Here is a 14127-nt window from a genome sequence, read left to right on the forward strand (position 1 = left end):
ATGAGCTGCTAGATCCACAGGACAGGGTGAGTGACACGTACCTGTCTGTCCAGATAGAAACGCAGCTCAAATCTTAATTGCTCTATCAATAGAAAGCAAAGTGCAGGGATAATGGAACACTTCCTCCGCTCCTATCAGAGTGGAGGTCATGTGTTACACGGTGAAGAAAGATTTCCCCCTGCAAGCTGGGTCACGGAGTAGCCAGGCTATGGGAGACATGATCTTTCCTTCACCAATAACCAGCTGCAAAGTAGATCAACCACAGGCAGCGCGGCATTCGTGTTTGAGATTTTTCTGTTATCACCACAGAAGGGCTAGACCCAACAATATAGAGATGTTTTTTTACTTTCCCACGATCCTGCACTTTTATTTAACTCCAGCCTGTCCTTTATAACCCTCCCCACCATTCACCTGCCCCTGCCACCCACATGACGGCCCAGAAGCCCTGCCCGAAAGTTGATATAAGCCCCCAGAGCTAAGGCTGGTGGAGGAGACTGGTTGCGCCTGCCCCGTAGGAGGTTTCTGTTGTTGCTTTCGCTCTCTCTGTTCGCTCTGTTTCCCAACAGGGTGGTAATCTGTGTGTCGAGGGGAGTGGAGGTCAGGGAGTTTGCCGCAGGCAGGAGCCGTCAGGGTTACACCACTCCAGGGCAGCGGGAGAAACGGAGGGGGGGGCACCTGCAGAGAGAGAGAGAGAACGACGGGGGGGCGCGGACATCACAGCAGCTGCTGTGCAAACTTGGGCAGGAAGTTTTCCCACCGCACCGCGGAGGGAGTGGACCAGACCAGCGAGGGACACCTGGGTCCTCTCTTAGGACTCTCCTGTTTCCCCTCTTCTTCTCGACCGCCGGGTCCCACAGCGAAACGCCAACATGAGCTCCAGCAACCAGGTCTCCAAGGACTACTACGATTATTCGGCTTGGTACGAGAACCTGGAGCCCACTAAACCACCGCAGGAGTGAGTGTTCTTTACATGCAACCGGCCATCTGTCTTAATTTGCTTTGTTAATGGAATGCATGAAATTTAAGTGCAATTTCGAATCAGTCTTAAATTACATTTTTTGTAAAGACTAAGATGGCAACCATGAATGCGGATAATTGCATGGATTAATTACTTCATGGGAGAAAATCATGGTACAATACTAAAATCTGGCACTGAGATTTGTTTTCCTCTTTGTGGAGGTTTACGATTAAGCGTTCAATGGATTTTGTGTTTCTAATGGTTTATGAATTACCAAGGTTGTCTGAGAACTGGTGACCTGGTCAAAAGGGGCAGTTGTTGTGCAGTGCATTTGATGTCATTGGCCAAGAGCTTGGGTTCCAGCTGCAAGGGGAGCTAGAGTCCATTGCCATTGCTGGGTATGGGTAGTGGAGTGTAACAGTGCTAATAAGAAACCAATAATTTTACACATGAGCTTGTGGAATTTTACTTTCATGTGCTGTTTTCTTTGTTCTCTTGTCTTTGAATGGTACTTGATTCGGTTTCAAGTAAAGTGTTATGATTAAGCAAAGCGTGGGCTAAATTATGTCATTCACAGTAGTCAGAATTTTGCTCCGGGCCACAATTATGCTTCAGTGCTTTTATAGCACAAAAAGGACAACTGTTTGTCATCTCTTCTGGACTTTTAGTTTTAAGTGAACAGTACAAGTCTTGATCCTTCTTGTGAAGGTCCTCTAATGTAGTCCAACTGTGAGCCCTGACGTTGATTTCACAGGGTGTCATATGGCATCTGTTTGGGGAACAGTGGCAGAGGGGTTTTTAATGGCAGGGGGATCCCAAAGGGAAACTAGTACCTCTGGAATGTGCTTCTCTTTCTCTCCAGCAGTTCCATTGTCCTTCATCATTCCTTTGATATTCATTACAGTACCTGTTCATACCTCCCCTGTCATTGCCATGGAGCGCAAAAGTCTCATTCCATTATGCTGCTGTCCTGCTAATCCTGCTGTCCTGTCCTCATTAAATAAACTGCAAGCACCCTGTTAGCCCTCCCCAGAATCCCCTTAAAATCAATCTGTGAAAATGTGTCATTCCTTGCTTTGCATTTCAGCTGAATAAGTGGTGTCATCACAAGTGGAGATGCGTATCTTACACAGTAAATGGGGTGGAGTGGGGGTTGAGGGGTGAGGATTGTGGCGGGTGTTGGGTGATACAGAGGAAATGCTAAATGTTTGATGATGTCATTCTTATCCCCCCTCCCCCCCTACACAGAGTCATCCCACCCTGTGACCCCACTGCTGATGACAGGCTGTACCACATATGCATCGCTGCTCTATCTGTGAGTCTTTCTGAAGAGCATATGAACCTGTGAACCCCATAATTCTCACTCACACCCTTCTCATTCTCACTCACACATATGCACTATCCAGATACAGTACACACACTCAGAATCCGCCACAAGAGGTTTGGTCTTGTCTTTGGCCATGTGTCAGACCTGATTTATTCAACAACTCTGCCATACGCTCAGTGACAACTGCATGCCTACCTGTGAAGGGTGCTGCTACTTACCAATTGGTCAGTGGGTGAAATATCTGCAGTTTTTACTATTATTCTGCCTTTACGTACACAGTACATTATCTCCAATCAGAGCACACGAGTCACCAGTATTGTTGTTGAGTCAGGCCAACACTTAGGCACACTGCCACAGGCTTGCGGTGCAGGTCATGCGATAACAGGGCAGGATGGCAGATTACCAAACCTTCAGCAATGGCTTTAAGGGCTTAGGTAACATTTAGTAATACATAACCCCACACAACAAAAGTTAACCTTGTATTCTGCTAATCTGCCTGCTTGCACGTGTTCACCATGGTGTGCAAGCGCTTTTAATACTTATGTCACTTATATCTTTTTCTTCCAAGATATCTGATCTTGCACTTTCAAGGCAGCTTGCATGGAGAAAATGTAAACTGAGATATGCCTCCAAATTAGTCTTTGGGCGGGCAGGGCCACCAGGTGACAGGACCTACTGAATCTCATCTGAAAGCCAGTTTCTTCTGATCCGTTGGATGCTTGCAGTCTGCTGCTTTCCTGCTTGGTAGACACTGCAGGGTAAAAAAGTGAAAGAGATTCGTCACTTAAAGGAATTTTGTGTGACTAGCTGATGATGACCCCTCATGACCCCTCCTGCCAGCTCCCATCACCTTTGAGGCTTGATGGAATTGTCCGTGCTCTAATTGACTGTGCTCTAATTGGATGTCACAGGCCCAACCAATGAGCATCATTCATGAGCAGCAGATCCAGCTGCACACCCCATTTTCTCTGAACGTTGTCATCAGCAGCTTGGGTTCACTGACCTGCCTCACCGTGGTCAGTGACTCTGACTAATGATAAACTCAACAGATCAGAGGAAGGGAAGTCATTAGGTGTCATGTGGGGGGTCTTCCTCCTGTGGCGGATGCCTCTCAAATTACTGCGGAGTAGGATATTTTGCAGCAAATCCCCTGGACCAAACAAATAAATAAAATCCCAGATCATATTATTATAGACATTTATCTTGGGAAACATTGGTGGTGGTCTACGGAAGCGAGGGTAACCCAAGTATCTCCCACCTTCCAGCTTGTTGTCATGCTGGTCCTAGCGGCCTTCACCAAGCGCAAGAGACTGTGTCAGGGCTTCCTGAAAGGGGTACCAGGCCTGCTCAGGTGAGTCACTTCACTGTTATGCATCCAATAAATCTGTTCAATCGCTACGCCATGAAAGGACAGCTAAGTGAGACAGCAGTCTACATTGAACACTGCTAAAAGGTCTACTCTGCAGTGCCAGACAGCAGGAGACATAATTGAATCTTAGTAAGAACTGCTTCAGCCTGCACACCAAAATTTTATATTAGACATTAAATATTCCTAGGCTTACATTCCAGTGGTGAAGGGGGGATTATTGGACTTCAAAATATATGCTGAATCATCTGATATTTCTTTCATGAATCATTGGCTTCATAGCCCAGTGAACTTCCTGGACCACACTCAACACAAGGGCCTGGCGGTGGCCGTGTTCGGAGTGCTCTTCTGCAAGCTCTGTGTGGTGGTGCTGGCCCCAAACCCTCTGCCCTTCATCCAGGACTCCACATCAGACTACAAAGGTAGGTAGAGGCCTCACCTCCGCCAGATTGAAATAGTATTCTGTAGTCACGATGACCTTCTGCAGCAAAGCCACTGCTTCTGGGAAGGCAAAACAATCAAGTAGAACAGACCAAATTTCATAGGCTCATGCTTTTTTCTCCCCATTGATCAAAACTCAGTCCGTTATGTGTTGTATAATTGGGTAATATTGACTGAAGTCTTTAATCGTTCTTTTCCATTCTGAAGCTACATAATGATTTGGTGTTTCTGCACTTAAGCCATGGCCCAGGAATGCTGAGGGCGGTAGGCACCTCGGGTCAATTCTTCTTGACAAAAGTGCATCACCAAGGCCGTAAGGCCGGGGATTATGGTGCAGCTGCTCTGAGTACAGCGTGAGTACAGGGTACAGGGTGATGGCAGGGGCTAATGGGGACTAATGGGGACTGAACAGGTCGGTCTGTCTTTCTCTTCCATAGCACCACATGTCAATCTCGCTGGGGCCCCCCTGAGAGGTAAGGGCCCTGGACAGAGAGGGCTTGTTACCACCCAATGTGCCTGTTAACCCTGGGTAATGGTGACTTTCCTCCACTGTTCCCTTTGCATGAGCATGCTATGTGCTTTCACATCCCCCCCCCCCCCCCCCCCGCAGTGTGAGCATGCTGCTTGCTGCTTGGGGCATCTGCGTGGCCAAACCATGTTGTGTTTGGCGCTGTGTTCAGTCATGCCTCATACCTCTTTCCAGTTACTGTCCAACATCTCTGGCTCCCACGCTTTACTGTCTTTCTTTTTCTGGAGCAATTTCCCTCATACTATTTCTGTTCCTCAATCTTTTATGGAACCCATATTGCTGAACATTTAAAGTGGTTTTGGTTTGATTTCTGATTCTCGTCTCGCCTGGCCTCCCCCTCTCAGAGTACTGGAAGATCCTCGCCCTCTTCTACTACCCTGCTCTCTGCTATCCGCTGCTCGCATGTGGCACGCTGCACAGCCAGGTGGGCTATGTGCTGGGCAGCTTGCTGTCCTGGACGCACTTCGGTGTCCTTGTCTGGCAGAAGGTGGACTGCCCAAAGACTCCGCAGGTAAGAGTTGGACTAGAGCATACAGGCCGGTCTCACCATATCTACATTATCTGAATGACTGAGTGGCCCTATGAATGTTTCAATCAGTGTTTTCAAAAGACATGCAAGGGTTGCTGTTAGCTCCTGGTCCTCTTCTGGACCTCTATGTGAGGTGCATCCTTTCCTTAAAGGAAGCTGTACCAGTGCACACATGCACACAGGCTTGATCCACTATGCAAGTCTCTTAACTTCCTTCATAATAGCTTGGCGGTCTTGCCAAAGAAGGAAAATGTAGTTTCTGGACATGCACTCTCCGTATATGCTCTCCCTGTGTTTTAGAGACTGGAATGAAATAGCAAACCATAAAAACCAATGTGTTCTGTCTTCCTCTCCCAGCTAATCACTTTATTTACTTGTCTGTAAACAGAGTATAAACTTTTATCTCCTTACACTAAACCACAGAAAGCTGTGCACAGCCCACTCATCCCTTCAGGCAGGAGCTCAAAGGATCAGTGGCTTGCTGCATAAACCTCTCCATTGTTTTTTTCAGCAGCAATAATGAATGGTGAATTACTTCAGGCACGTTTGCATGGCATGCGTTGACCAGACAATCAGTGTAGTGTGCTAAATGGAGCAGAAATGGCATTGTGTCTTTCTTATCATCCGCAGTGTCATGTAGTATTAGACACCAGGCTGAAAGAAACAGCTCAAGCTAGTTTTGAAACAGTTGGTTGCTTGTTGACCAGCTGAAACCAGCTCCTAGCTCGACATGGTTTAGCTGGTTGACCAGTTCAGACCAGCTCCCAGCTTGACCAGCTGAAGCTATATTTTGAAACAGCTAGCTCAAGATAGGCAAGCTGGCATAGTTGGATTAGGAGGCAAGGCCTGTCAGATTGAGACTCATTTTTATCATATCACTCATGTTTTCTTTCCTTGCAGATATACAAGTATTACTCCCTGCTTACCAGCCTGCCGCAGATTGCATGCCTGGCCTTCCTCAGTTTCCAGTACCCACTTCTCCTGTTTAAGGGACTAAATGGCTCAGTGAAGACCAACGCCTCTGAGGTGGGTGCAGGGATAGTGCCGTGCAGAGACCTACCTGTTTTATACGATGGTTAAACTGTGGCAGCTTCCACAGTGACTACTGGGTGGAAAAAAGACGCAGAATCATATACACCTCTGCTATTTAAAATCCAGCTATGCGAGCTTTGACCAGCTTGAGAATTGAGCTGGTCAAGTTGGTCCTAAGCTGGTCTAGCTGGGTATGAGCTGGTCAACCTGGTTGGTAGCTTGTCTGAGTTGGGCCAGCTGTTTCAAAACATAGCCTGAGCTGGCCAAACCATGCTGAGCAGGGAGCTGGTCTGAACTAGTTGACCAGCGACCAGCTGTTTCAAAGATTGAGCTGTTTTCTTCAGCAGGGGGGTTTAGTATTAACATGAAACTAATTGCGGGAATGTTTAGAACTGCTCAGAAAGATCAGACCCTGAGTCTGATCTTTCTGAGCAGTTCTAAACATTCTAAACATCTTGGAACTGCAGCAATTAAATAAAGTTCTGCCATTCCACAGTCACTCTCTTCATTTTTTATGATATATTGAAAGCTCAGTGGTGGTGTCATTTCAAGATTGGATTTGACAACTAGAGGGCTGGTTCTCTTGCATGACACCTGCATTGTATTTATCATGGAGTTCAGTGTAACTGGGCTAACCACCTGGCTGTAAAAATAACACTTTTCTGAATGTGACAGGTCAAATGAAAAAAGGGAGATTCTGAAGTAGCAGTGTGCAAGCATCAATGCACTTGCATAACATATGTTATTTTCTTAGTCTTAACACTCATTTAAATATAGCATATTATCACTTGCATATTTCAGGGAAAAATACATGGTAATACTTATCCCCTCAAATCATGCATTGCACATGTAGGATTGTTGCATGTAATGTAACCACACACAAGCCATGCTCATGAAGTGGCCCATAGTGTTATCCTAATATAGGCAAGCCTGAATACATGTGTAAACTCTGGGAAAAAAGGCATTCCAGTGTCAAAATGAATGTAAGCGGCTTTGATATAATTGGTTTGTGCAATGTTCCTGACCAGATTATGGGGACATTGTCTCCTGTCCCAGAGGAAATGCACAATGTGCTGTTTATTCGATGGTAATCTCCCCAAGCCTGGTTGTGACGCAGCAGTGCTTGAGGGATCACGCAAGACTCACGCATAGCCCCACCCCCCGTCCATTATGTGACCTGCGGAAGTGAGAATGATGACATGGGGGGGGGGCTCCCACACCAACAGAACCCATACAACCATGCACCTCCTGCTATATCATGCTAAATCTCCCAGGTCGAAGACAGTGATATCCGTCATGTAAAACTGTGGCAGTTTTAGTCATGTTATTACTAACAATTTTGTGTGAAGTGTTTTTATGAGTTCACAGTGGGTGTTCTGCACCTATGTGTAATTATCTTTGTCTTTATTATCATAAGACCATCTGTTCTTCATTCTGAGCTGCGCTGATTTTGGCAGGGCCTCCATCTACAGTGTGTGGTGTTGCTTCAACATAACCTACAGTTTAGAAAGTAGTATAGTTATAGTCATTCTCTTTTAGCTGTGACTCTTGATACCCTGTTTGCTTTTACCTTAGGACCTCGACAGCAGTTACTACAGAGACTATGTGAAGAAAATCCTGAAAAAGCCAGCCAAACCAAGGTGGGGATTTGCAACCTAGACAACCTATGCTTTCGCATTTTCTGCTGCATAAAATATGATTTCTGTAAGGCATGTTGGTGGGACTTCTTGCATTAGTACACGCACTGTGTCGTTTCCGTATGCTGCATGGAATAATGCGTATTTAATTGACAGTACTGTGTTGGGGGAGGAGAGTAATCTGGGCAGCGCTGAGCCCTGATATTGCAGGCCAGGATCATGGGTATTTCCATGTCTATTGGGACGTTAAAGCCCATGTATGTCGTTGCAGAAGAGTCAGCTGTGGCTGTAAAAATCATGCAAATGCAGGTCAGGGACCTGGTGGTGGTGAATGAGCTGGCAGGCTTTTTTATGATATCCTCACTATAAAGCGCTGCACCCCTTGGGTGGTAAATCCTTCCTGTCCTCTGTATGAAGGATCCTCTCCGCATGTTTTTGGTTATGGCATCTGCCATTGGTTTAAGCTGTTCTGTCTACATCATATATTAGATTCAGCCAGTGAATCTTTCTTTTAGAAACGTAACTGGAGTCAGTGACCTTCAGGAAAGATTTATTCAAAGCCGCTGTTCGGCGGTATACAGACACCGGTCTCTGTACATTCACTGACCAGATGTTCATCTCCGTTCTATGCAAACTAGCAGTGCCTTCCATGGAAGTTGACTTCCTGTGTGATTTAATATAGTGACGTCATGAGAAACAACTGAATAAGCAGTGGTATTTCCCCCGTCTGTAAAATGTCCATTATCAGCCAATGAAATCATGGGGAAAATGGCCGTGCCCAGTGACACTTGGGAATATGAAAGTGAAATGATATAGCCAAAATTATGAAGATTTCTGAAGTCCAATAAGTCAGAACTTTTGTGATGAGAACACCAATGAAAATCGACGAAAGTGGTAAAGGTGGAATCTGTAAAAAACTGAAAAGAACCTTCAAATGAGGGAAAATGTGATTGATAGAGATTAATTCTCAGGTGTCCAATGCACTCTCATGGGAAAGAGGAGGAAAATACCTTTAAAACCACTTTATTATATTGCCATATTGCGCTGGAATATGATGAGAAGACAATAATAGCCGAAAGACTTTAGACTCCATGGGCTTTTGTCTGCACCTCATTAATTTTTATGTCCATCATTCCATATTTTTCTAAAGTGTCACAATGTGCAGCATTGTGATATAATGGAAATTTGCTGAATGAATCCTGTGTCTTTTCAGCACTTCCAGAACAGACAAGCCCAAACTGTCTGAGAGGATATCTGATGCCCTGAAGTCATACATATACACACCAGAGGAAGGTAAATGTAGGCAGAGATCTATTGGGTCTGGGACTAACGTTCCTGAGCCCAAGGTGCAAGGATTTTAAAAATGTATTTCCATTTTATAATTGTATTATTATAGTTTACTTTTTGGGGTTTTTGCCGATGCCAAACATTTCAAAATGTAAATGCACTACCAATGAAAAGATATTTGTGGTCAAGGAGTATTTACAAATTTGCTGCGTCTTTACAGGAAGTAATTTGCAGATATTTAGTCTTAAAATTGAGGTGAAGTAGATTCATGAGACTGCGCATTCAATACATGATTTATTTTATTTATTAAACGTTTTGTCTTTGTGATTGTGAATTGTCCCCATCATCAGTGTTCCGGTTTCCCTTGAAGCTGGCGATATCTGCAGTGGTGTCGTTCATTGCGGTTTATCAGGTACCGCCAAATGGTTTGCCTTCATCTGCTCCCACTGGTGTCTCATGCAATAAAATAACTGGGTTGTTTTTAGTACCTAGAGTCCATTCTGGAAAATTATCGTTTTATATAGTAGATTATCAATAAAGACTGCTGCAATAGCAAAACCAGCCTTTATGGAATGTGCTTTTTGTGTTCATTTCTATCATACTATATACGATTTTATGAATTGTATTAATATTACCAAGTGCAAAGTGTATTGTCATATTAGTGAGTTAGTGCTAGCCAAATGGGAAATTATATATCATTGAATTAAGGGAGACGTTTTTTTGCCTTATTCCCCCCCACCCCCCGAGTAAATACACTTCTTTATTCCCCCTCCAGGTGGCGCTGTTGCTGATAACTGGAGTGGTGCCCATTCTCCATATTGTCCGTGCCGGAATCAATGAAGACATCGCCTTCCTTCTGGCTGGCTTCAACATCATTTTATCAGAGGATAGGGCAGAGGTGGTCAAAATAGTGATCCACTACATGTGGTGTTTGGAAGGTGGGTATCTAATCTCCCCTGGACTGTCAATCATTACTACCCTGCTGCCACCCCCTACGAACTGAAGTCCTGTTGATTTTATAGGCCTTATACGGTCACATCTGATTTTATAGAGTCTTAGAATCAACCACTGAAAACATGGGGGGATTAATATATTGTACAGAGCATTTTCTGAATAGTTGGAACTATGTTCCTCACATGTTAATTTGTAGCCCATGTACAGTAGTTGACTAATTACTGGTAATGCACTCTGGAGAACTCTCACAATGCCATGCTTCTGTGAACCAAATGAAACTGGGGAAGGATTATGTTAAATGGTCTCGTAAGAATCCAGCATTTCTTTTTTTATTTTTTTATTTTGACCAGTCTTAGGGCCGATTGTTCACTTGGATCCAATTAGTGAGAGAAGGGTATTTTAGGAAATGTCACTGTGTGGGGGGTCAGGTAAGAACCTCACATAGTCTTTCACTTAGTTCTACATCCAGAAATCTAGAATGGCATCACCAGAAGCCACCATGGGGTGGTGGGGGTGGGGGGCTTAGGAGCATGGTCTACACTGGGGAACAATGACATAACCAAGAGTGGTTGCAGGTAGGTAAGAGCAGTCATCTGGCAGTCAGAGGGTTGCCGGTTCAATCCCGCCCAGGGTGTGTCGAAGTGTCCCTGAGTAAGACACCTCACCCTCAATTGCTCCTGATGAGCTGGTTGGTGCCTTGCATGGCAGCCAATCACAGTTGGTGTGTGAATGGGTGAATGAGTAGCATCAATTGTACAGCGCTTTGGATAAAGGGACTATATAAATGCCAACCATTTACCATTTAATGTGGCACAGCAGAAATTAGTAGAATGTTAGCTTCCTGAATTTCTTCAGCAAATATTTACCTGCGTAGTGTATATCGTTTTTTCAACACCAACTGAAATTAATAGCTTGCCCTGGATAACTGTATCTACAAAGCAAATTAATGGAGTTAATGGAAAATAGATAGCATAATATAGATGTATACATTACAGAACACATAACAAAAGAAATGTGTTTAACACCATACATTAAGCACCATAAACCATTGTAGATTACAAGAAGAGAGCTTCTAAGTATGACATCACGGTCCACTTCATCGAATGTCAGTGCTGATGCCTATATCATGTGACTCTGTTTTATAGTGTGCTACGTCTGTGCAATTACCCTGTCTATTCTGGTCACCCTGCTCATGCTAATGAGATCCATGGTCTTACACAGGTAAGAAGAATATCTTCCTCTCTTCTGTCTGCCCACAAAACACTACAGTGTAATGAAATCATCACCGCCATTGCCTTTGTATCGTGTACTTCTGACTTGGCTTGTGTAGCTATAATTTTATGGTGCCTGCTACTATCATTAAGTCATTGTGTATGGCGTGCTTATACTGTGTTTACAGAATATCATGCCACACATTTTGTTCATTAATTTGAGCCTGAAATTCAAACAAATCTGATGTATCAGAAACATTAAATCTCTGCCTCTGTCCTTGATACTCCAGTGATAACACTGAATTAACATTAAAGAGCTGGCTGAGACACTGGCTATAGGGATATGTTAATGCAGTTGCTTTATATTTTATATCATAATACACAGCTACATTAGCGCTTTATATTTTATCACTATGCCGCTCGGGAATGTGAGGACAAAACCAATATATTCCAAGAGGCTCCACTGTCTCTCCCGGGATATATAATATTTCTGCCTCATTAATTTATCATTAGCTTAACCAAATAATGATAATAAGCCATATGAGGCAGATTATAATTCTGTGTGAAATCTCATTTGTATTGTATTTGATTGGCTGGAAAGGGTGTATGCATCGCTTGAGTCCCCACTCTCCAGGCAGGATTCTCACTTTCTCTCTGCATGAAGCACAGTGATCAGAGTGAGCTCGGTGCATATAATCACATCCTCCATTTCCTTAAATACAGCTCTGAGAACAGAGTTGTGTGCAGTGTAGTTCTGCCCAAGGACAGGACACACGCTGGAGCTGATTTCACTCTCCCTCATTCTACTGCACTACACACACACACACAGACACACACACACCCGCACACACATACACACATACACACACACTTACACACACACACACACACACACTCACATACACACACACATGCACAAATACACACATAATCACACACATACACACATACACACACACACATACACACACACATTCACATACACACACAGACACATACACACACACTCACACACACACGTGCATGCACACATGCGCAACACACATGCACACAGGCATATATGCACAAACAGGAAATGAATCCTTTGAATACCATAATTACATACGCAACCCATGCATACATACACACACACCCGCACACATGCACACAAACACACACACACATACACAGACACACACACACAAACAAGCACGCACAGGAAAATTAAATCCTTTGAATAGCATAATTGGCCACGCAGCCCATTGGGAGCTGTGGCAGTTAGATATCTAGGAGAATGGAAATGAAGTGATTATATTCGGTAATGGCAGATTAAGCCTAATGAGACCGCAGTATGTGCTACGCCTACGCGTCCCCTTTCCGCCCACGCTGTACACACCTTCACACAATGCCCCCTTTCACAACCGTGTTCCTCTCTCCCTCCACCGTCAACGAGATGACCTGTGTGAAGCGCCTCGCGTTCAGGAACACGAAGGTAATTTCAGGCTGTCATCTGCAGGGCGAACCTGAAAGGGCTGTACCGGGGAGACATCTACAACGTCTACAATCGGCAGAGGAGCGTCCGGCCCTCGCGACCCGCCCTGGTCTGCTGGATGGGGTTCACAAGCTACCAAGCCGCCCTCATCTGTCTAGGTAACCCGAAAAAGAGGAGTACACTGTAAACCGTCTGGCTGTATTCCGAGTATTACTTATGTAATACGCATGCAGAAAGGACGTTGAAACTAAAGGAAACTCATACGCACAGTATGTACCGATTATCATTTCAGGGGTATTTTCTGGAAGCTGAGTGTGTGTACCGTACACTCTCAGAAATAAAGTAACATTGGAGGTCCATTTTTTGTCTTCAAGGATGAATGTTGTACGATGTTCTCTTTAGGTACACATTTGTATGTTTTCCAAGTAAAAAAGGTACAAGTTAATTATATATTGCTGGCTATGGGTACAATTCTATGTACCAGCAGTATAGGGTCCTGCCCCAGCTACAAGCATTTGTAACTTTTAAGGCAGTTATACTGTATAAAGTGTATAAAGTGTGTATAAAGATCCAGCTGGATGTGTTCACAGGCCTTTCTGTATACACCACTGATTAGCTTCAAAGTTAACCATCAAAAGGGAGGTTTGTAAAATATAATTCATCCAGCAATGAACCAACTGGACAGATTTACGGTCACGTCTGTATATGTGAAAGATTTTAGCTTTAAATGATGGCCCGTTCATCTGAAGGAAGCTCACACACCTTTCACACATCACAGCAGAGCATGCGGGCATTAGCGTGTTGACTTGACCGCAACAAGAAAAATGTTCGCATTTAATCCATTCCAAAAGCCATACATGAAAAACACTATTCATCTGATCAAAGGATTGGCTTTGTAAGCTGACACATGAAAAGAGGATATTAGGTGTCTCTTTACTAAACAAAATCCTCTCTTTCATTAAGAGTTTGTTTTTAATCAAGAACTTGGAAGAAGGTTATTCAGGCTAATGCAGTCATTTCTGTGGCTTCTAATCACTGCACCAATGAGTGGTCAAGTTCACTCTGGGGCAGAAATCTAATATTTTATCTTACCTTTATTTAATTTGTATTTACTTATATTATATATATATAATATATATATATTCAGTTCTTTATATAATGATCGCAAGACTTCAAAAAGATTTATGTACAAGAATCCTGATCTAGACATCCTAAAACAGAACTTCTAACAAAAACCTAAAATAATTGGTTATGCAAAATTTATGAATGGAGTTATGAATCAAAAGATAGAGATTTTGGTACAATTTAAATTCTGAGATGACTGTGATTGTGGGATTGTGAATCCCAACATAGGATTTTCCAAAGTTTTAATGAGGCAAGAACAG

The 14127-nt window shown here is 43.8% G+C and overlaps 1 protein-coding gene across 1 annotated transcript in view; it reads left to right on the forward strand.

The window, feature by feature from the left end:
• The first annotated feature begins 724 nt into the window (after nucleotides 1-724).
• Nucleotides 725-14127, forward strand: part of stra6 (signaling receptor and transporter of retinol STRA6) — a 17941-nt gene continuing 4538 nt past the window's right edge. Inside the window, exons 1-13 of the mRNA XM_061221240.1 lie at nucleotides 725-955; nucleotides 2207-2273; nucleotides 3551-3636; nucleotides 3934-4073; nucleotides 4530-4565; nucleotides 4966-5132; nucleotides 6051-6176; nucleotides 7758-7822; nucleotides 9033-9112; nucleotides 9457-9518; nucleotides 9882-10044; nucleotides 11206-11281; nucleotides 12767-12925. Of these exons, the coding sequence (XP_061077224.1) occupies nucleotides 870-955; nucleotides 2207-2273; nucleotides 3551-3636; nucleotides 3934-4073; nucleotides 4530-4565; nucleotides 4966-5132; nucleotides 6051-6176; nucleotides 7758-7822; nucleotides 9033-9112; nucleotides 9457-9518; nucleotides 9882-10044; nucleotides 11206-11281; nucleotides 12767-12925 (1313 nt within the window). The 5' untranslated portion in view covers nucleotides 725-869. The remainder of the gene's footprint in view (nucleotides 956-2206; nucleotides 2274-3550; nucleotides 3637-3933; nucleotides 4074-4529; nucleotides 4566-4965; nucleotides 5133-6050; nucleotides 6177-7757; nucleotides 7823-9032; nucleotides 9113-9456; nucleotides 9519-9881; nucleotides 10045-11205; nucleotides 11282-12766; nucleotides 12926-14127) is intronic.

Source organism: Conger conger, chromosome 15 (genome assembly GCF_963514075.1).
Source record: "Conger conger chromosome 15, fConCon1.1, whole genome shotgun sequence".
NCBI lineage: Eukaryota > Metazoa > Chordata > Actinopteri > Anguilliformes > Congridae > Conger > Conger conger.